The sequence below is a fragment of the Lissotriton vulgaris genome, chromosome 8 (assembly GCF_964263255.1).
Source record: "Lissotriton vulgaris chromosome 8, aLisVul1.2, whole genome shotgun sequence".
Lineage (NCBI taxonomy): Eukaryota > Metazoa > Chordata > Amphibia > Caudata > Salamandridae > Lissotriton > Lissotriton vulgaris.
Window position 1 is genome coordinate 236,618,658 of NC_141696.1, and position 24,665 is coordinate 236,643,322.

At 44.7% G+C, this 24,665-nt stretch overlaps 1 protein-coding gene across 1 annotated transcript in view; it reads left to right on the forward strand.

Moving 5' to 3' along the window:
* LTN1 (listerin E3 ubiquitin protein ligase 1) overlaps window positions 1-24,665 on the forward strand; it is a 406,396-nt gene that overhangs the window by 353,159 nt on the left and 28,572 nt on the right. Inside the window, exons 27-28 of the mRNA XM_086934025.1 lie at window positions 11,972-12,192; window positions 19,712-19,906. Coding sequence (XP_086790151.1) covers window positions 11,972-12,192; window positions 19,712-19,906 — 416 coding nt within the window. The remainder of the gene's footprint in view (window positions 1-11,971; window positions 12,193-19,711; window positions 19,907-24,665) is intronic.

Genomic DNA, 24,665 nt, shown 5'->3' on the forward strand with positions numbered 1-24,665 from the left:
TTCAATTGGACTTCATCCATATGGAGCGATGCAATAACCTGAAATACGTTTTAGTAGTGGTTTGCGCATTCTCCCGATGGATTGAGGCCTATCCTCTCAAAGACAATACTGCTTTGTCTACTGCGAAAATCCTACTGAAGGAATATTTTCCTCGGTACGGAATGCCTAGAGTCGTGTGGTCAGATAACGGAAGTGAGTTTGTGGGAAGTGTGATGAAGAGTGTGTGTAAGGGCCTTGGAATTAATCAGAAATTCCACAGCGCCAATCATCCCCAGTCAGCTGGTTTGGTTGAAGGGTATAACGGCACCCTTAAACTGAAACTAGCAAAGATTCAGGCTACGACTGGTCTTTCGTGGCCTGACGCTTTACCCTTAGCATTACTGTCAACTAGGGCGACTGTACACTCCCGAGTAGGGCTTAGCCCCTATGAAATAGTGTTCGGTCGCCCTGCGAATGTTTGGGGGGTTCCTAGGCCAGGTATGTTCTGTGATCTTGAGTATCCAATGTTGATAGATTATCTTCATGACTTGACTGCTAAACTGAGGTTAATTCACCAACAGGTTTACGAAGCACTGCCGACGCAGACGGAGGGTCCAGGCCACCAGCTCCAGCCCGGAGATTGGGTGGTGACGCGGAACTTTTCGCGCAAGAACAATTTGGACCCGAGGTTCACTGGACCCTACCAGGTTCTCCTCGCCACGAGGACTGCTGTTTGTCTTGAGGGACGGAAGAACTGGGTGCACGCCACCCACACGAAGAAAGTCCCTATCCCTTTGCCGGCAGACCCGTGGGTAAGGAGAGGCATTGCATCAACTGAAACCGAAGGATTGCCGGCGTTTGTTCCTTTTAGCGACGCACAGCCTGTCGGAGAATCCTCAGCGCAGCAGAAAGATACTGTTGAACATCTGTCATCAAAAGACTCAAGACCAGAACATTCAACTGATCAACAGAACGCTGTCTCTTCAACGGATCCTTTGTTCGACGAACAGACACGTCCTGGGAAAACTCGATACTTTTTGCGATCTCGTACTAAAGACTAATAAAAAGATCCTGTTCTGTCCCTTGACAATTGCATTATCCCGTTTTCCACGATCAGTCTGAACACCCGTATCATTGTAATTATTTTTGTACATATTGAAGATTCTTTTTCCAACGTATTTTTGCTTCCACAGCTGAGAGACAAAATATATATGTATTGTAAATAAAGGCCGTAGGGCCGCGCGCGTACTTCCTTCTGGTTAGTAGGTCTTGACGCTAGGTTAAAGACCGTCGGTTCCTGGGAACTCCTAGGAATTGACTACTGCTACACAGAACGAAGTGCGTCAAGAAACGTTGCGGACGGTCATAGGGAATGGCGTTTTCGAAGCTGATGGACTTGGAAGAAGCTCAGGCGCAAAGGTTTAAGTTGCAACAACTTAGTCGTACCAAATGTTTTATGTTTCAAATATTCGTATTGTTTTTGATTGTTTCTGCATTAATGGCGGGTGGGGTGTATTACACAATGTCTTACTTCTTACCTTCTGCTACACCTACTCCTACCCCTGACCCTAAACTTACCTCCACTGCTTCCCCTCATTCCTTTCATGTCTTACCCGAACACGAGCAGGCTAGACGTGCAGAATTCCGCAACAATTCCTTTATTCAGCTCCTTCATCAGCATCAGTTAGTGGTTAACACTACTAATTGTTGGGTGTGTGGGTTGATGCCACATACTACGGATAAGGGAATTCCATATCTGGTGTTACCGTATAGTTCCCAAGGGTCTGCTCGAGCATTTCAAACAATGTTTCGAAGCGCACTAGGCTTCCACCCCATTCGGGAACCACGTTCCCCCTACTCTGGTCCTACCTCGTATCAAAAACCTTTGTCTATAGCAATAGAGGATTTAGATAGTGATATCTATGATCCCTCGCTTATTCCCGAAGAAGAGGTACAAGCTTACAGGGTCCTGAGTAGAGGCGAGTATAGTGTGTTCACGAGTGAAAAGCAGCTTAAAAGCTCACCCCCGATATGGGTCGTACCCCACATTGGTAATTTTTGTCTGATGGGTCGTGGCCGAAGATCGAAAGCCCGACTTGGAGAGAGTGCTTGCACTGAAAATTACATTCTGCCGATGGTCTCGTCCCCTGTGTTTCTGGCTGCCAAGGGTACATACTTTATCTGCCATGATCGTGCATACGCATGGTTGCCCGCTGACTTCATGGGCTCATGTTTCATTGCAAATCTGTTGCCTCCGACGTTCACTGTAGATGCCGATTATCATAAGACTAGAATTGTGCGAGGCGTAATTAGCGAAGAAGATACTGCCGGTCAAGAGGCAGGAGACTTTTTCAAGGGTTTCCTCCCGTTTTGGGGACCTATGGTTAATAGTAGGAACCTGAGACAGTTGACTCGAGTGGTGGAATCGACAGCTAATATTACTGCCAGTGCCCTTGGTAATATCACCACAGAACTTCAGGCGGATAGACTTATGACGTTACAAAACCGTATGGTTTTAGACGTGATCTTAGCAGATCGAGGTGGGGTATGTAAGGTGATCCATTCGAGCTGCTGTATTTTCATTCCTGATAATGCTCCGACCGTTTATCAAGCCATCTCGAAGTTGCATAAGATCTCCGAATCCATACACGTGGATGTAGGGGATTGGACGCTACTTGGGTGGTTTTGGGGCCTGATGTCGACTTGGGGTTGGAAGATTCTGATGATCATCGGAGTCGTTGTGGCATTCCTGTTCATGTGTTGCCTTTGTGTGCAGTGCGGTCCTGCCTTATGTGGCCTCTGTGCTACAACGTGTATGAGACAGCCTCCTGTTACCAAGGGGACTCGGTTGGACAGAGCTATGCTACAACAACATCTAGATGGTCTGATGAATATTGAGTATGATTCCGACTAGTGCTTGCCTACATGAGGGCAAAAGGAGCGTCTGAGGTTCCGTGACAATTGTAAGTGGTGTTTTCGACTCGCACGAATATGGTCGAGTCTGGTATCTATGAACCGCAAATGACGAGTTTAGTGGGTGTACACAGTTTCGCTACGCTAACCTAAACCGTTCGTTTGTTATGTGGGTATTTCTATCTGTACCCACGGGTTCCATCTTAGATACGGCATCCATTTTGTCTCTTGCCCTCAAGTAGCCAGCGAACGGACGTTGTCCGCTTCGCGACCCTGGGACTCCCAAGATTTGCGGAAGACACATGTCCTTTGTAAGTGTCTTTATGATGAGGGGGATGCTACTGTAAAGCAGATGGCCCTGCTCGAGGCTCATCTCGCCGTGCCGGTTTATTGTCTTAGCCGTGCATCTCATTAGGCACGTCCCTTTGATGCCTGTATCTCGTGTCTCTCGATACCTCCCTTTTACACCCTTTCCGATCTCCCCACTGTCTCCGTCTTCCTCTACACCTGTCCTTGTTCCTATTCCAATCTGTTTTACTGCTGGTTGGAATGCACTAATGTTGGGAAGATGGGTTTTTACAGTTGGGAACCGCCAAATGCTTCCGCACTTATGTTCCGGTCTTTATGTGTATCAAAGTGACCAAAGCGACCCCTCTGGGGGATAATTATGGGAACCGGGTCATAAACTTTTTGTGTTCAATGTAACTCTATGGGATAACCATGTATAAAAGGAGCGATTCACAGAACCAATTTGAAGCAGTCTCCCCAAGTTGCACGTGTTGTACTTGTCGTGATCTCTGTGTTCCCTGCAGTAAATAAACCTTGAATCTTTGACGCCGAAGGAAGTGTCCCGTGTCTCTGTGATTCGTACGCCGGAGCAGGTTACCCATGAAGGTTTCAGGTGTTGTGCCCTGGCACCGCTGGGTTCTAAATAAACCCAGTCCTTCACTACAACGCATACAGAACGCCTCGGCACGCCTCATCCTCGACACAGCCACATCACAGCACACTCGAGAAACTTGCACTGGCTCCCCGTCAACAAGAGGATCACCTTCAAGCTCCTCACCCACGCTCACAAAGCACTCCACAACGCTGGACAGGCATACCTAAACAAACGACTCACCTTCTACACCCCAGACCGCCAGCTTCACTCCGCTGACCTCGCCCTCCTCACCATTCCACGCATCCACAAAACGACAGCTGGCGGCAGATCCTTCTCCCACCTCGCCACCAAGAACTGGAACACCCTCCCCATCCACCTGCGACAGACCCAGGACCTGCTGACCTTCAGGAGACTCCTCTAGACCTGGCTGTTCGTGCAGTAGAAGCACCTCTCCCCCTCAGCGCCTTGAGACCCTCACGAGTCAGTAGTGCTCTCTACAAATGATTGATTGATTGAGTGTGATGCTAAATTCGCACACACAGATCTTCACAAGGTCTGGAACCTTTGCCTCTCTCCAGAACATGAGTCAACACTGCCAGGCCTGTGCTTCCTTCAGGTCCAAGAAAACCATACGTGATCGCTGTGCTCGATGTCTCTGAAGCCGAGGAATCGGACTCAGACGGTCAGACAATTACTCAAGGTCAACGCAGTGTGAGTACTGACATCAACGCCACTGCCCCAAAAAAATACAAGGCTCCGGTAACACCTTCACCTTCATGTCTAGGTCGACACGTGACAATACTTCAGAAGCCCTGCCTTAGGCCCGGCTCCAAGTCCACAAAGCCTTCAGGCAGCTCGTGATCGAGCCAGCCATCGTCGACACCGAAACAGAAACCCAAGGTACCGTCGACACCAGCCTCTTCTGCACTGAATCAAAATCCAAGGGTGCCGTCAACGCCAGACTCTTCGGCACCGAAACATAGTCAACCCAAGGCTTCGGAGCCAAAGAAAATTTCGGAGTCGAAAACTCCACCTAAGTAGGAGACTAAGACCCCTCCTAAAGCTAAAGATGACAAACCAAAGCACCACTTGAAGCCTAAGTCCTCGCTGCCGAACAAGACAGTGGATCAAAACAACTGTTTTATCCAGATCCACCGGATCCTAAACAAAAAGCACTTCATATCGACCCTGTTACCAGTCAGGTCACTTCTACACCACCTAAAAAGAGGAAATTGTACACCTCGGAGACAACTTAGATACCCTTGAAGAAAAAAGACTTCACCTATGACGCCTTTCTCTCCAACCTCCAAAGCTTCCAAACATAATACTATCTCCAGCACACTCTCCAGTGCCTCCTCTTTCACCTGCACCACAAGATGATGATGAAGATATAGAGGGTGGGGATGAGGATGAGGACATATACCCACCACATGATAGTGATGATACTGATGATGACTCCAACAGTATCCCACCTCATGACTCTTGTGATGAATATAATGTCCCAGATGTACTTGAGCCAGATGTATATCCCTCTAGGCCATCCCCTCCAGATGACAACAAAGGGTTTGCGCAACTAATAAATAGAGCTGCACAAAATCATGGGGTGCAACTCCGCTCAGAACCTTTAGAGGAAGAATTTTTATTAGACACCTTCTCACAACCTCAAAAATCAACAAAGACTCTCCCTATGCTAAAAGGGATGATTAAACATGCCCCTGAACTTTTTAAAGATCCTGTCAGGGCTAGAGTGGCAGCGAATACAGCATCTTGCACAATTAATGCAAGTGTGTTACTACGCAGACAGGCGTAGTTACGCATATCTGGTTTTAAGCAGGAGGTGCAGTCTACCATCCTCAATCAACCTTTGTACAGGAACACTTGTTTGGACCTACTGTGGACACATGTTTAGAAAAGATGAAAAAGGACACAGAAACAGCCAAGTCTATGGGGGCTCTAAAGGCAACAACTAGTAGAGGTGCCTTTCATCATTCCTACTATAGGGGCCCTCCAAAACCATTGGCACAGAAAGCACCTCTTCTACCTATAAAAGCCCCACTCAAACCTCCCCTAACAAAGGATATTTTAGAGGAACTTACAGAGGCAATACCACCAGAGAGAGAGGACGTGGTTCTAACACCCTCAACTCCACTACCATAAAACAGTGACTTCCCCCCACTCCCCCAGATCATTCCACTCCGGTCGGGGGAAGACTATCACAGTTCCTACCTGTCTGGAATTCCATCACCACAGACAGGTTGGTGAGACAAATTATCCAGTATGGTTACTGCCTGGAACTCACTTCTACCCCCCCCCCCACATACCTCCCAGACAACGTCCAATGTCCACAGAACATCTCATGCTTCTAAAGCAGGAGGTTCTCTCTCTCTTGCAAAAGCATGCAATTGAACCGGTTCCCAAACATCATCAAGGTAGAGGGGTTCACTCCCTTTATTTCCTCATTCCAAAAAAGGACGGCACTCTCAGGCCAATATTAGACCTCAGACCGTTAAACCTGTACATACAATCTGACCACTTACACATTGTTACTCTCAAACAGGTCCTCCCACTGCTCCAACATGGCGACTTCCTTGCCACTCTAGATCTTAAGGACGCCTACTTCCACATTCCTGTTCACTCTGCTCACAGGAAACACCTATGGTTCGTAATGGACGGTCAACATTACCAGTTCAAAGTCCTTCCATAGCAGCCCACTTAAGAAGACAACACATCTATGTGCTTCCTTACCTAGACGACTGGCTCCTAAAAGTCAAGTCACTCAGCGATTGTTTACAACAAACACACAACACGATCCAGCTGGTGCACAACTTAGGATTCACAATAAACCTCACCAAGTCACATCTACAACCGTGCCACACCCAACAGTATCCAGGTGCAACAATAGACACTTCCAAAGCCCTTGCATACCCCAATCTGGCCAGGATAGTCCGTATGCAAGCTCTCATAATGAATATACCTCTTTGTCCCACAGCCTTTCTTCCCGCATGGAATCACAACGCGGTTGTTATCACAACCGCGTTGTGATTCCGCATACCATTACTCCGCAAGTCGGAACAATGACTTGCGGAGGGGGGACGCTGGATGTTGGAATAGTATAATCTACTATTCCAACTCCAGTCTGTGCGGACAATAGGGAAGGTGTTGGATTTTAAATCTAACACCTCCCCCCCACAAGTCGTTGTTCTGACTTGCGGAGTAATGGTATGCGGAATCACTACACGGTCGTGGTAACCCCAGCGTTGTGATTCCATGCGGGAAGAAAAATTTATCATTAACATTGTTTACCCTCATAACAACTTTCAACCACAACACTCACTACCAGCTCCAGTGTTCATGCAGCTAGTAGGGATGATGGGCTCTTGCATCTTAATTGTCCCTTATGCAAGACTCCAGATGCGTCCATTACAGGAATAGGAATGTCTAGCACAACAGTGGAACCAAGCTAAAGGCCAACTTACAGATCTGGTGTTGGTGGACAGCCGCGCACATCGCTCTCTGCAAAGGTGGAACACACAACATCTTTCCAAAGGGCGGCCGTTCTTAGACTCGTTTGCACAAACAGTGCTAACAGCGGACGCATCGTTCACCGACTGGGGAGCTCATCTCTTAAACCATACCATTCAGGGTATGTGGACCACTCAACAGAAACTCCTCCACATGTATCACCTGGAGTTACTGGCCATATTTTTCGCTCTAAAATCATTTCAGATGCACCTCGTAGGCAAAGCTGTCCTCGTCCAAACGGACAACATGACAGCACTGTACTACGTACAAAAACATTGGGGGGGGACACTCTCTGCAGCTTTCACGCCTAGCACAAAGCATATGGAGATGGGCTATTCCTCAAAAAATGTACCTCTTAGCAGAGCATCTACCTGGGATACACAATCAGATTGGGAAACTGCGCCGTCTTCAACAACAGCAGATTTACAAATGGGAACTTCATCCGCAAGTTCTTCATCCGTTTTTTCAAATGTGAGGCCACCCAGACATAAATCTGTTTGTCACACATTTAAACACAAAATGCCAAAGCTTCGCCTCTAGGTATCCACACCCACTGTCCAAAGGCAATGTGATGTGGATGAACTGGTCAGGCAGATTTGTGTACGCTTTTCTGCCTCTCCCGCTCATTCTGTTACTGGTGGCAGGCTCAAACAACAGTCTCTCACAATGATCCTGGTTGCTCCAACATGGGCCGACAGCCATGGTTCACAACACTGCTGGAACTCTCAGTAGTTTCACACCAAAAGGTGCACCTTTCCCCAGAGCTTCTCACACAGAACCATTGAGAGATAAGACATCCAGATCCAGCTCAACTGAACCTAGCAATCTGGCTCCTGAAGACTTAGAGTTTGTTTATCTCAATCTCCCACCAGACTGCATGAACATCATTAAAGAGGCTAAATGTCCTACCACTAGAGCATGCTATGCAGCTAAATGGAAAAGTTTTGTGGTTTACTGCAATAACAACACAATCAATCCACTAGATGCTTAAATTCAAAACAATATTTGTTATGTCCCGCATCTACAAAGATGTAATCTAGCATACACATCCATACAATTACATCTTGCTGCTATAGCAGCTTACCTACAAAACAGACAACACTTGTCATTGTTTCGGGTACCTGCCATCAAATCATTCATGGAAGGCCTTAAAAGGATCATTCCTCCCAGAGTTCCACCCTCTCCAGTATGGAATCTAAACATCTCACGTGCATGTGAGTTACAGTTCCTCACATGGAAAGTAGCTTTCCTTGCGGCGATCACATCGCTTAGAAGAGTGAGTGAACTACAGGCATTAAGTATACAAGAACCATTTTTGCAAATACATTTCAAGAAAGTGGTTCTTAGGACAAACACTAAATTCTTACCTAAAGTAGTTTCAGCTTTTCACCTTAACCAGTCTGTTAAGCTCCCAGTCTTCTTTCCTCAACCAGACTCAGTAGCAGAACGGGCTCTTCATACACTTGACGTCAAAAGAGCTATTCTCTACTACATTGAAAGGACAAAAACTTTCAATAAAACTAAACAACTTTTTGTAGCTTTCTCACCTCCACATAAGGGCAGTCCTATATCAAAAGCTGGAATTGCCAGGGGGATTGTTAAATGCATCCAAATATGCTACCAAAAAGCAAAGCGTACATTATCCATTTCCCCTAGAGCGCATTCCACACACAAGCTAGGGGCCTCCATGGCATTCTTAGGAAACATCCCCATGGATGGCGTTTGCAAAGCCATAACTTGGTCAACACCGCACACTTTCACAAAACACTACTGTGTAGATGTGCAGGCAAAACAACAAGCTAGTGTGGGCCAGGCTATACTAAGAACACTTTCTCAAATGACTGCAACACATACAGGTAGCCACCGCTAAAACAGAACTGCTATATAGTCTATGCAAAAGTATACGGTCTACAGCTCATATGCCTCGCACAGAAAATGCTACTTAAGAGTATTCATCTGTTCTTGGCATGTGGAGTTGTAGATTTGTATGTGTGGCAGTACTATCCTACTTAGATACACTACACATGGACATCTTTTTCTATTTCTTACTAACTCCATCATCAAACTTTATGGCGAAAACAATCTGGAGATAGAGTTGATGCCATGCGCACTACTAACAAAAGGAGGAGTCGCCTATCTTGTGACTACAAAAACTTCTACAATAACAAAGTGCAAAAATCCGAGCCCAACACCAGACGGCGATCTATGCAAAAGTATATGAATCTACAGCTCCACATGCCAAGAACAGATGCATTCTGGTAAGTAGCATTTTCCTTTCTTTCAGCCCTGTTGTCTTATTGGTTCCAGAAGAATGCTCCTTCTTACCCATAGTAGATGTGCATCAGTCATCTCATGGGCCTCCATTTCGGTCTTCAACTCTACTTTTTAGCTGATGACATACAAAAATAACTGAGTATATTATAGAGGACAGACCAATCCACCAGTGCTTCCACATCCTACAGCACTTTGACGCCTGGTTGAGTCTTATGCCTGCACCACCCTTATTCAGATGGGGTCCATACGCCCCTCAATCACCACCTTTGGTCAAACTGTGTGCAACACAAAGTATGAAGAGTTGGAAGGAAATGTTTTTCTTGGTAGGGTCACCCCAACATTTTTCGACTGATGCTGCTGGTTTTCCAACTCTGAGAGTTCACAGAGACATGCTAACCAGACTTCAGTGCTACTGCCCTGGCCACAAAATGTGTATGTTACATTGGCTATACCCCTTTGGCATAGGCTAACTTACCTGTAAGACCCTAATATATGGTACCCAGGGCCTGTAAGTTATAAAGTCCTGCCAGGGATTGCAGCACTAGTTGTGCCCCCCTATGGGTGACAAAAGTAAAACAAGTATCCCAGTCTGCCATTGCAGACTGGAAGGCCGTTTTGGAACTGCTAACCCGACTTTACCAATTAAAGGCCATGAAAACGTCCAATATCCCTGGAATGGCACACATGATAGAGATGTTTAAGGTAGAAACGGAAGAGATGTCAGGGGGCTCTCAGAGTGTGCAGGAAGATTGTGATAAGGTTCTTTGATTCTTACTTATATAATGACTTGGACCATTGCAAGTGGTTTTTTCCCTCCTCCCCTGCTCCCCCTCCCCCCCATCCTCCCACCTTCCCCTTCCCCTCCCACCTCCTCCTCCTTGCTCCTTTCCCTTGTCCTTCCCTGTGCTATCGGGCATGATTATCACATGGTACTATACACCCGGCTAGGTGTAATTCAACCACAGCAGCAATAGTTTTCTGTATTAAATGGTTGTTTAGGGGGTGGGTATATGTTGGGAGGGGGGTTTTTGGGTACTAAGAAATATGACACCAAGCAAACTTCTATTGTTTGCTACCTTATAACTGGGCTATGATCATGTTGCAAGTGTGAATATAAAAACGTACATTACTAGGACCGTATAATCAGCAATACATCTATGTAACCTGATATGGATGTACACTATATGTCAAAACAAAAATCAAAAATGTATACCTAAAGATATGATTACATCAGATATAGCCGTAGTACTCAATAACGTTTGTGTTAAAAAAAAGGCCATAGCAAAGCCTACTTTCCCCCTGAAATATGTGTAAGTCACCCCTATGACAGGCATATCAACCCCCAAGACAGGGTGCAGCATATGTTATGGGCAGAACATGTATTTGACATGTTTTAACGGTAAAAGCAAAAAAATGCTGTTTTGACTGTGGAAAGACTTGCCCACCACTTGAGCGAATATGCGGGTTACACACTGACCACTCAGCTCTGCTAACTCCTGAATAGGGCATCCGAAGTTCATACTCCAGGGTATCAAACAACTGCCTACATTAAGCCCGACTTGGTTCTCAAGTCAAAATTAATGTAACAAGTTATAGGGTGCAACTTTTGCAAAGTTGCTGCTTTGTTGCCTTAAATCTTCTGTGCCCTTAACGGCTGCACATGGACCTTGAACCTGAGACAGCTTTCTGCCCTCCTGTGGAGACGTGTTAACAACTCTCAGGAAAGGAGACAGTAGTGGAGTGCACTGGAGGGAGGTGTTACCTCCCTTTTGCGGGAAGCCACACGGGTGTTGGCCCAAAAAGTGAGCTTCAAAGTTGTAGCCACTCTTGAAGGGCAAATGGGGAACACTTGGGAGAGGTGCAGCCTCATTGTTTAGGAAGACTAGCTGCAACCCAGGAAGTAGAGGGGAAGCCTGGTGTCAAACCAGTTTTCCACAGGCATTCAACCCCCCTAGTAGCCACACCTCTAGGTTGGGCTAGGAAGTTCAGGATGCCGAGAGAGGGGCTCTGCCATCTTAGAGAGGGCAGAATAGTGCATCCTGTGATAGCCAGATAACACACTTCCCAGGAAGTGGTCTTCAGGAGGAAGGATATCAAACCCAAGACAGCAGAAGAAGTGATAAATGGCTGAGGTAAACGGTTGCATTGTGAAGTGGTGGCATCAGTCAGAAATAGGAAGGTGAGAGCGGGTTGGTACAGGTTCCTTCTTGGAGGCCAAAGTAATTTGACTTGGTGTTAAACCTGCTGTCCTGAGTTTAGCAGATCAAATTAAAGGCAAATTTAGTAACATCACATGGATGTAAGATGTGAATAATATCACTTGAAGTACTAGGAGTTATATATAGCCTCCAAACCGTCTTAGATGTTTAATTAACAGCATATTTTTCATTTACTCCACAGGTGTAGCATTACTGTCATCCGAGATTCCCCACTTGGCTTGTTCTGTATATCGCATTACGTTAAAAGATTTACCAGCTATGGTCAGGTTGTGGTGGAATGGTTGTGAAAAAAGAATCTTCAGTATTGCTGATAAGTTTACAACCAAATACGTCAGTGGTGTCCTTTCTGCAGAAGAAATAGCATCAGTTCAAACAAGTACCAAACATTTTGATGGCATGCCGGTAAGTACTCCTAAGAAGGTGGTATTCGTTACATACAAACACTTGTTCAAGTTTTGGAATTTTAAGTGTCTTAGCTAAAGTTGTGTCTCTGAAAGTAGTGTATGTTATTTACATTGTGTTCAGGGTATTTTCAATGTCTATGTTAGTCCTTATGAAGACAAAAGGGAAATAAGCTGATCCGAAATTCATTGATTACAAAAATATGCTGGGGTTGGCAGAGGGTATGTTTACTGTGGTCAGATTGTTATCTAAAATACACAATAAAGAACTTCTCAGTAAAGTGTAAAGTTTCCAAATAATTAAGAATCATAAAGTCCAAAATGAGAAAGAAAGGTTTTATTGAATAAGGCACAGTACTGGTCAGTCCAGGTCCAAGAGCAGAATGAAAAGAGATTCCAATTCTAATTGGAATCCTAACTAACAGTGGGGCGGGTGCCAGGATTAAAAGTACATAAGGATTTAAAGGGAAAGAAACATAAGTGACAAAGATAAAGAGCACATTATAACATATAGCTTTACCTGACATGTAGATTACAGAAAAACAATATGTATGTTGAATATCAGTTGTAACAACGCAGATCTTTTCAACATGGTAGGTTACATTGCGCAGTCACATTACAATTACCTTAATAAATGTATTATCACACTGTACTTTACAACACATCAACGTTTACAATGCATCTTGCACGGAAAGTAGGGTTTATAACATGTTTATACATATATAGTCACCAAAAACAACAAAGGTTAAAGTGATGAAGTTGTAAGGTGTGGTAATAAGATCTTCTCCTGTGTTAACAAAAGATGAAATTTACTGAATAAAACAAAGGTTAAAGTGGCCTTATAGTTAAGTATTATGTTAAGATCTTAGATTACTTTAAAAAAAAAAATTCACTGAAAGATACTAATGTTAAAGTGATTTTATAGATCGGTGTTGAAATGAAAAATGTATCAATTCCTAAGGTAAATCTTTGGATTTGGGTGAGACTGCAAACCAACCCCAGCAGTGAAGCGGCCTCAGCTGCTAGAGAATACAGCTTTGTACCTGCTCAGAGTTTCAGCAAGACTTTAATGACAGATGTTTTCTGGAGCCAGCTTTGGAACTTGTCCCTCTGGCATTCTTTAAGCTCCTAAAACTAGACTTAAGTCCCAAGGTTAAAAGCTTTGGTGAGACCTCCTGATGCTCTGTGTTTTACTTTCCACTTTTTGCATAAAAAAAATAATATCTCTGTTTCCTCTTACACGATTTTGACATTTTTGATCCTTATCAAAGTTTCTTTATTTTCTAAATCAATTAGGGAGTTTTATTGTTGTCTTTTGAATGTAAAAATTGTAAATATTGATTGAATATCATATGCATTTCTAAGGGCATATTGACTGCTTCTTGGGCCACATCTTACATGAGTTTCTCTCAGAAATATATTGAAACCTAATTAGGGTTTGATTGTTAAGTTGGTAAGGGTACTCTCTTCCCACTTTTATCTGTGACTATCACTACACCTATTTTACACTGCAAGGGGAGGCCGCTGATTTACTTTATAATTTGAGTTTTCTGATTTCTGCCATCCTCTTCCTACATTGTTTCTGTATTGTGTATATTTCTGTAATTTTTTTACATTAAAGTTTTCAGATCAGAAGTTGCTAAAATGTTGATATTGTATAATAAAGTTCATCTGAGGGCCCGATTCACAAAATTATGTTTGTGTAAGTTTTCTCTTTTTCGATATTCACAAACTTTGATTTCATTGTAAGTTTACGACTTCGGTCTAGACGGAGAGCTCATTACATAAAAAGATAGACCAGTCCTATCTTTTTATGTGCAGAGTTCTCCGCCCTGACTGCGGCGTCTCACCAGTCATAAACTTACTATTAATTTGGTTTTTGTGAATACCGAAAAAAAGTGTAAGTTTACCTTCGTGAATCAGACCCTGAGTTCTAAAGAGAGAGCTGCTGAAGCAGTGACAGAACACCATTGAATAAAGGTGAGGTGGGTTCAAGCACAATAGAGGGTAAAGGACACACCCTTTAAAACACTGTTCTTGAAGCTTTTACCAACTTGATAATCAGTGTTTTAATTGGTTTGTGCACTATGGCCTGTATAGGAGCACATGTTTGGCCTGTCAATGTTGGATATTGCATTTGAGATGATCTGTATTGCTTTCTGATTAGTGAAACTTGAATGAACCGGTGAAGTTCCAGCCTGACCATATTCTAGTTTCAAGCTCAATATAAATATGAATGAATAAATACCTTGCTTATTTTTGCTAGGGTAATTATACCATCAAATAGTTTTGTCTGTTTTGCAGTGGGTGGGCACACCTGATTAGATCTCCTTAGCCCCAAGGGGTAATATGAGTCACACTCACTCCTGAGAAAAGGATAACAGGCTGGTGTTTCTCGCTCTTCTATATGATGAGTTAGACTCCTCTTGATTCAGGGTGTTTTGAATCAGACAATCCTGGCGGAGAAACACTTATTTGCAGTGTGTGAACCCTCACGTGGGACCCGTAAAATAGTAGGCGCACACAGCTCTTAGTGTTTTAATGATAAAAAGTTATTTGTTATGTACAATCAGTACATAAACTGTATGTATCACCATAATGGTAATTATTATCATAGTCTCCATAGTCCTTTCATCGAGTAAAAAGAATGTTGCAAAAACTTGTAGCATTTTAAATCACACATCCCCAATAGTTGTAATAGGTTACCCTAGTCTCTACTTAGAACATGTGTGTGGCGGGGGTGGGGAGGGGTTGGGGTAGGTGTGTGTATATGTATATATATATATCTATAGCTATAGATATATACATATATTCACTGGAAAACACAAAGGTAACGTTATAGTTAGGTGGACTGTTCAGTGACAGCCTAATGTTTTAAACTCTAAAAACCACAGAAAGTCATCACTTATAGTTATCTCAAGTAACTATAACTCTTGCCCTAAGCTAACTATAACTAACCCCCACCCCTGTCATGCAAAGTTTTCTCATCAATACTTTCATTGCAAATGTTGCAGTGATATTATCAATGATGTCATAGAAGACATCGTGAGTAATATAAATATGTGCAGTAATTAGCAGAGCATGGTGAGGTATAGTTACTTAGGGCATGATTGCCACATGCCACAACTAGCCTTGCCCTTATTTAAAAAAAAAAAGCATTGCAGGTGCAGCGGGAGCCGACATTGCTCCAGCCCTGTGGGCGCAGTTTTCTTTTGCTCCCATGGGGTGGGAGCAATCAAAGCACTTCCCTGCCAGAGAGCGCAGGCTGACAAATGCTGTGTTCTCCCACTGGGCTTGAGCACAAAGCTGCTCTCGCCCGGTGGGAGAATTTTAAATGTTCCTTGCCTGCGGACTGGGAAACAGTGTCCTGGCCGTTGGCAGCCCCGGGACACCTTTACTGAGCCGGCCCCTGGGTATGGGGTCCCAAGGCCATTGTATGGATCAGGGAGGGGGGCTGCACGACCCCTCCTTCCCCTTTAATGAAGTTAGCAACCATGGGTCATGGGTTCCCAGGGCACTCTGGCCCAGGACCGGAGCCATACAGCACCCATTCCCTACTATGAAATGTCAGTCCTGTGGGATGGGACCCTAGGGCCTCGTGGAGGCTCCGTGAGGGAGCTGCATGCCCCCCTCCCCTTTAAGATGCCAGCCATGTGGGATGGGGTCCCCAGGGCCTTGTAAAGGCTTGGGGAGAGGGGACATGCACCCCCTCACCCTAAAACATAACCCATGCTTCACCCTTGACCTAGGCCCACTGACAGGGGGAAGGGTTAAAGGCGCTGGAGCCAGCCCTGTATAATAAAATAAAAAAATGCGTGGATTTGCTGGTCCTCCACGAATTTGCAGCAGCAATTTAAAAAAACCCACACCCACTGGGACCCTGTCCCCAGGCCTAGGGAATCAGGGGATCCCTAACCTGCCCCTTATGTCTGTTTCTTTTTTCATTTTTATAGGACTTTGGGCTCAATCCCAAGTCTTAAGATGACTGCCACCACCACCTGTTTGAGGTGATGGCTGCATCAGATCTCAGGGTAAGATCTGACTGCTCTACATCCTGATATATTTGTAAACATTTTTTTGAACCTTCATTTTTCAAAACTACTGAACGGATTTACACCAAAACACACAAATCACTCTTTCTGGACCAAGATCTAGCTTTCTGCTAAATTTGGTGTAAAGTCATTCAGTGGCTTGGCTTGTATCTGTATCTAAAGTTCCTATGGAAAACTTTATGGGGTAAATGCGTTTTGGGGCCTCCCTTTTTTCTTGGATCCCGCTTGACGCATCATCCCACAATGTTCCATGCTCAAACTAGTCCCAAAGTAGCACTTTTTCAAAACGTTTTGTTGAGAGTCTTCAAACTGTGGCAAAGTTATTAGCAACACAAAACAGGCATTTCCTATGGAAACACAATCCAATCTATAACTACCCAGTGGGGACTAGCACTGGTTAATATATTTAATATATTTATACTGGGTCCGGTCCAGTGATGGTGTCCTGGGGTTCCCAGCCCACACTGTCTATTTTCCTGCCTACACTCAGAATGCTGCTCCCGCTGGGTGGGAGGACAAAATACATCCCTGCCCTCCTTTCACACTACTTTGCAAATGCGGCTTCTGGCACACTGCTGCTCGGAGGATGAAGTCCTAAGGTCCTCAGGACACGAGGACCTCATCGCCCCACCAGCAGTGCACCAGAAGCCATGTTTGCAGAGTGGTGTAACAAGGGGTGTGGCCTCGGAACACCTCTCTGCAACGCAGCTCTGTGGTGCTTACTGGAGGTACCTGGTGGGCTAGTTAGCTCCCAGGGACCCTCTGGATTCAAGGGGACTTAATCCCTCAATTTACAAAGCGCCAGGCGGTGTGTTTGCACACTTTTAATATCAGGGCACACCCCCTCCCTGCACCACTGCGTAAACCCGCCACCTGGCGCATTGTAAGTTTGGGGATTACATCCCCTTGAGTCCTGAGGGTCCCTGGGGGTCAACTAGCCCACCATGTACCTCCAGTAAGCGCCACAGAGCTGTGTTGTAGAGTGATTTAAAAAGGGGGCGTGGCCTTGGACCACCTATGCAACGCAGCTCCCTGGCGCATACTGGAGGTACCTGGTGGGCTAGTTGGCTCCCAGGGACCCTCTGTATTCAAGGGGAATTAATTCCCCAACTTACAAAGCGCCAGGGGGCGCGTTTGTAGAGTGCTGCAGGGAGGGGGCGGGCCTCTGGTGTGATGCCGGCTTTTTTTTTCCTCAGAAAGGGGGCTGTGTGGTGTCCCTTCTTTTCCCATTTTTGGCCCCCTGGGAACCCCATCCCCCAGGTCCTGACCCGTATTTTTAAATAAAATAAATAAATAAACAGGAAGGGGGGCCGCGTGACCCACCCAGGCCAATTTCGGCCCCCTGGACACCATCCCCCGGGGCATGGCCATATATTTATTATTTTGTAAGGAAGGGGGCTGCTCGGTCCCCCTCCTGAGGCTTCTATTAGCCCCAGGGACCCCATCCCCCGGGACTGCGGGGGCCCCCACAATCCCCCGCTATTATTTATTGACAATGCTCCCGGGACCTGGCCCACCCGGGGCCGCATTAAAATGAAGCGCAAGAGCCTGGGCTTCATTTTTTTTTTATAATTACAGCAAGATTCTCAACCCCAACGCGAAGTCCGCCGAAATTATAACAAAAAAATCTTTTTTTGGCCCTGAGGGTCCTTGTTGGACCCCCTGATCAGGCCTAGGGGGTCAGGGTGTTTATACCCTGCCCCCTTTTCTTGTTTTCTATATTTGTTTTACTGTTTTTTTGTGACTCTGTTCTACAGAGTCAGAAGATGGCTGCCAACACTTCCTGATCTTGAGTGTTGGCAGCCAATCGGAGTGAAGCTCGTGCCTGGGAGGGTTTGCAAACCCTCCTCGGTGCTCAGATAGCGAAACTTTCTTTTTCTAATTTCTCAGGAACTAGTTAACGGATTTACACCATTTAAAAGAGGGTTCTTTCTGAGCCAAGGGCTAACTTTTCACCAAATTCGGTGTAATTCCGTTCAGCAGTTCGACTGCAGCTTTGTTTAAAGTTTCCTATGGAGGACAGATATCAAACCTTTTCTTTTTCTAATTTGTCAGGAACTACTAAACGGATTTACACCATTTAAAAAAGGGGCTCTTTCTGAACCCAGACCTACCTTTTTGCCAAATGAGTTGTAATTCCGTTCAGCAGTTCGGGCTGTAGCTTTGTCTAAAGTTTCCTATTGAAATTAACATGGGGAAAACGCGTTTGGGACACCCCTTTTTTCTCAGCCCCCGCTTGACGAATCACCCTGAAACTTTCAAGTCAGAAGCTGACAGGAGCGGGCCACTAGTTTTTAAAATTGTGCGACGATTCATCAACCGGCGCCAAAGTTATTGGGAAAAGAAAAAACGCTTTTCCTATGGAAACTAGGTCCTAACTTTTTTTTTTTTTTTTTTACTTCCACGAACTTTAAATACACAGCTCCAGGCCTACAACCTCAAGGGCCGGCCGCGTTATATATACGTCAGGTAAACAATAAACTTTTGCGTACACGGCCCAGCAGCCGACAACCCGGAGTCCGGCGGCGTGTTCCTCGTAGGAGCTAACAAATTCACAGTTATATCCGCCAAAAGAGCAGGGTGCAGTTGTCAAGCGCATTTTCATCATTTTATCCAGCAGTTCGTCCCCACCCACCCTCCCCATTACTTCGCAGCCAGTTTTCAAGACAAGTGCGTTCGTGCCATAACTAAACTAATACTACTAGGTCCTAACTATAACTATCTACTGGCAACCGCCATATATATATATAATATATATATTTTTTTTTAAATGTCTCAGACTACACATTCTTCACAGCAAAATGTATTAATGAACACTATGTTACCTGAAAGAGTCACTGACGTGGTTTAATGAAATATACATTACATTATTGGTGATTTTTGGAGAAAGATGATAGGGGGGTTGAATGCAAAGGAGGGGCTTGGGTGTCGAGGGGAGATGGGATTATGCTGCAGCCAAACACCTGCTGCGCATGGGGGTTTGTTTTTACAAAGGATAATAAAATATTAATTTACATAAAAAAAAACCTTACAAATTCACTGAAAAAAACAAAGGTTAAAAACAACGTTCTAGTTAGGTTAGAATTTCAGTGACCACATAACTTATTAACCAAACTAATCCAGTGAAATTCTCCAGTTATAGTCAGCTCAAGTAACTATAACTTGTGCCCTAAGGTAACTATAACTTGCACCCTCGCCATGCACTGCTTATTACCCCACATATTACAACCCTCATGACATCTTCTATGATGTAATTGATAATATAACTGCAGCATTTGCAATTAAATAAATTATTGATGAGGCCCACCGGTGCTTTACATGTAAAACACATATATCTTTCAGTAACCCCCATTACATATGCAGCTCTTCAGTTTTGTGAGCCTGTTTCTGTACTTAAACTCTGCTGACCTTGAAATCAGCACAAGTGTATTTGCAACGTCAGAATTATTCATGTTTTTCTTCTTTTAGGTGAAAGCCAGACCTGCTGCAAGAGAAGTGATAGCTACTTATACTGTTGATGATATATTTATTGAGCTGATAATACAGCTTCCACAAAACTACCCATTAGGTTCAATTACAATCGAGAGTGGAAAGCGAGTTGGAGTGGCTGTTCAGCAGTGGCGCAATTGGATGCTGCAGTTAAGCACATACCTTATGCATCAGGTATGTTTTTACAGTGACAGGAAAAAGAACTAACATTTGTATACTTGCATATTACTTACTACTTTTGATGTCCAAGGCCTAGTGTGTAGATAGACACTTTATTTATTGTATTTGCAGTTATGTTTTTGCTTCGCTGCCCCATAGATTGATAAGGTATTTTGTAAACAGATACTTCTTTAAGGAATGTTGAAACATACTAGAATCATAAGCACTACTCTTGCCTATGTGACACCTACCAGTTTATAGAAAAGTGGAATTCGTAGACCCAATGCAGAAGTCACTTGAATCATGAAATAAGCGGATGGATCATAACCCAAATTAGTACCGATTTAAATTATTTGTAATATATTGTCATGTGCTTGATAATAGTGCAGATTCCTGCAAAACAATGGCTCAAATGGATCAAAGTTTACATGGGATCAGAAAATACTTCTTTATATCTACGAAGCCAAAGTTTCCTGTCTAATGTATCGATTTTTTTTGTTGCATAGTTTAGGCCTTAAAGACCTGACGATAAACCATTTCTTGAGACAAACACTCACAGTTGTCCATCATTATGGGGATGATAAGTGTGGAAACCATTAGTATCGCTGCAGACCTGTGCTGACAGCGAAACGCTGGTTCAATGTTAGTGCCAGCTCTCTGCTCTCCATGTGAGACAGCTCCTTCTTGGGAGGAGAGGGAATGCAATCATGTATAGTGTGCAAACTTGGCAGGGCACCACATATTTGATTTTAATTTTATATAATGGGTTGGAGGGGAGAAATGGCAAGTATATGGTTAGGATATCCGGATAGACACGATGTATATCCCTCAATATTCAGTTAACTTTGAGTGAGGAGGCTGAAGTAGGTGAAGCCATGTTATACATGCCTCTCCTATGACTACTTTTCTACCTGTTACTTTTTTTGAGGGTTCATTGCTTCCCTCTCTCGTTCAGTCTTTTTGTTTGGTGATCTGACTCACCTTCCATCTCACATCATCTATATTTCTGAATCTATTCCACGCGCTATGGCTTCCATATCGCAGGTCAAAACATCTCCATCTTGTCTCGCTCAATGTCATTGGTCATACTCTCAAACTGAAAAAGGTCCACACTTATCTTGCCTCAAAGTCTCCTGACAAAGCCCTACTTCAGGAAACGCACATTTCGTCCCTGGAATCTGAGAATTTGTAAAGAGACTGCGTGGTAAGAGTTGTTAGCAGGATCTACCTTGGGTACCTCCACTTGACAATCGCCCCATTGGAACCCTCCTCGTCCACGAAGAAGCCTGGGGTAGCCATTTTCATATATAAACCCCTTCCTCACACCATTCAGAAGACAGGGACGGACACGCAAGGTTGTTATATTTTTTCAAAACTGAAAACGCTGGACAGAATATTAGTGGCAGGATACGTTTACTCTTCCAACTGGAACAGAACATCCTACTCCACAGTTCTGACAGAATTTTGCAATGTTAAAGTGGTCATTGGTGGGGAATGGAATTTGGTGCTTTAACCCCACTTGGACTGCTCGAGTCCCCCAGCCAGATCTAATGCTCAAGAGTGGGCTTTTCTGTGGGATGCCCTGCAGAATCACGGACTAACTGACCCTTGACGCCTGACGCACCCGCAGGAAAGGGATTATATGTTTTTTATCTTGCGTGCATGATATATGCTTCAGGATAGATTCCTTCCTTATGAACCGTGCCTCTTTAGCCCTTCTTCAGTATTGCAGCATAGCTGCTAAGGGGATCATGGACCATGCCCTGGAGTACCTCTTCTTGTAACTTTGCTATTTAAAGCTTTATAAAAACAGTAGGTAGTGTACAGTGTTCCCACCAAAGCCAGTGTTATTCTTGTGGCAAACCTATGTCAATTACAGTCAGCCCCCACCCCCCCAAAATGTGACATCAATCTGTGGTGCCTGGAATGCCCAATGATTCCAAGTTGTGTGGAAAATGTGGGCGCATTAATGGCAAAGACATAAAGTAGTGGGAGTCCATGATGTTTTTGGCCTATGATAAAGCACCGGCTCAGGCCCAGGGTCTGGGAAAGTCACTGTGCTTCTATGTGCCATATCAGGTTCTGCTCGCATTCTAATGGTAAATACTCCTAGTGAGCTTCCTCCAAGGAGTCTTGCTACTATGTTAGGGGTTCAGAGGTAGATTATCCAGCTGGCAGTTCTGCTCCCTAAACCCAGCATTGACTTTGGAGCCAGAGTCTGTAGGTATTAATCCACCGTGAGATTTGGTGCTGGCTTCACAGTTGAATCCTGAAGATGTGCCCCTAGCACTGATCCCACGCACATCACAGCTTTCACTTAGGCCATGTTGGCTTTCTATCACAAACACACTCCCCAGACTTCTTCTGATGTACCATCAGGCTCCTTGAGGCCCACAGGGACTCAGACAGACTCTGTGCTATGGGTTCCGGGCAGTGCCATTCTGACACATGTGAATTGCTTCTTTGCTCCCGTCTGCTCCCCTTTCTTCGCTGGAGTGTATGACAACTAACATGTCTGCTTTTTTCCGTTGGAACCCTTGGCACACATGTCTGCTTTACCCCTTGGCATTGATTTGTGGTCCATTTTGTTATTTACAAATTTTCAAAAGACTAAAGCTAGGTCAGAGGCACAATAGATGTTGGAAGAAACTCCATACAGTTTTGTACCTATAGTATCATCAAAGGGAAGAGCTTTTTGGATCCAACTAGAGTGCATTTAGATGCCATCCGTGATCTGCCATGATGATGATGATGATGACACCAGCAGCGAGGCTGCTCGCCCCCTCTCCTCTTTGAGCAAAATATGCTGTGCACTACTAAGCTCTTCAACATGCTAATGACTTGGTCACTTCTCCTGATGCGGATGTTGATCTAGAATGCCCTTGCAGGCCTACTACTGATGAAATGGATTATTTTACTGAGGAACTGCTCAAGCTCACCTACCTCTTGAGAGCCTTGCCCGGAAGACCTCTTCAAATTGCTTATGGATTACTTCCCTACTTCTCCACCGCGTAGAGTCAGAAAAGATCAATGCCATGGAAGGGAGAGGTCTTCTCTTCAGGAAACATTGTTCTTTGTTTAACTAATGCAACTTGCCTCTTTGCTCAATACTCCTGTGCTAGGTGGGACCTGGCACAACTAGTTATTACTAATCATATTGCCCATCTCCAGGATCGGCAGTGGTTGTGTGCAACAGACAGGGTGTGGCAAAGCAAATACTCCATTCCGATATAGACACAGTTGGCTTGGTTGCTCAATTTATGGGCTCCTCATTCTCCACCTGCCACCAGGCTAAGATGCACTGTTCTGGATTGTTGGAACATGGCATAAATAGGCTCTTTGATACCTCCTGCCTCTTTGGTGATAAAGGTAACTCGGCTTTGGAGTACTTTCAAACAAGGACGCATCATAGTTCAGTGTTTTGGGCGTGGCCTCTCTAACACAACAGTCCCATCAACAGTACTGCAAATTCCAGGATTATTCCTAGGACATGCCCTTTTGGAAGCCTCATTACTCTGTCTGTTCAGCCACTCCACTAGTTTTTTACAGTACAGGGTGTGGTTGTGCCAAAAGGCGTAGAGGTCTTCAGCAACAGTCTACATTGTCCTCCCTACAGGCACCCTCAGCTAAACCACTCTAGTCCAACCTTAAAGGAACAGAAGTAGCTTGCGGGGGAAAGGGTGTGTAATAACATCGAATGATGGAAGTCCATTATTATCGACTGGTGGGTCTTTCAAATTGTGCGCAGAGGTTGCATCCTTACTTTTAAGGACTCCCCTCCCTCCTTTTCTTTTCCCTCCTCAGTCATCTATGAGGATCACACTTGTATCTTCCAACAGAAGGTTGTTTCACTGTTAAAGAAAGGTGCAGTTGGTAGTACAGCTCCAGGGATGAACATGCATATGCCCTGGAACAATAGTAGGGGACCCCACACTATACACATACTTATACAACACCTCTGACATACAGACCCTTCTCCCGGCCCCCAAGGTGGTTGTAACCACATGGTGTCAGTCTCTTTGCCGAATGGGTTGGTGGGGTCGCCTCAGGCGGGAGGCCCCTCTGGGGCACAACAGACTCCTTCCCCAACTGAAGCAGCTACAGGGCTTTTAGGGCTGGAACCAGATTGGGATATCCTCATTAGGAGATGTTCTTCACGGTTGTACCCTCAAATCGTTCCAAGAATTGCAGGCAGACTTTTCAATGCCTCGTACTCAATTTTATAAATACCTGCAATTCCGTCATGCACTGGTGCCATGCCTCTAGAACATAACAACCCTCCCTGAATTTAGTCCCCTTGAAGGCAAACTCCTAATTGGAGACCAAGAAGATCATAAAATTTCCAAAATATATCAAAAGCTAGTTACCAACAGCGCATCACACTGGGGACACTTAAAGAGGCATGGCAGACAGATCTAGGCCCCATCGACAATGACGACTGGACGGAAGCCCTAGAATCCCCTTGGGTGACAATGTTGTCTCTTTTGCATCTAATCAAGTTCAAATACCTGCACTAAGCATACTACATGCATCATAGGCTCTGGAAGGCGGGACTATTGGCATCTCTAGAATGTCTTAAGATGTTGTAGGGCAGAAGGGACGTTCGTACATACTGTTTGAACCTGCTTGGGACTAGACAGAATCTGGAGGGGGGGTCTTTACATGTTTGATGGAGGTGTTGGGGTGGTGTCTCCCCATATCTTCTAGATTAGCATTACTATACAACTCTGAAGACATAGGAAGTTACAAGTACAAACATAATCTTTTATTCCTA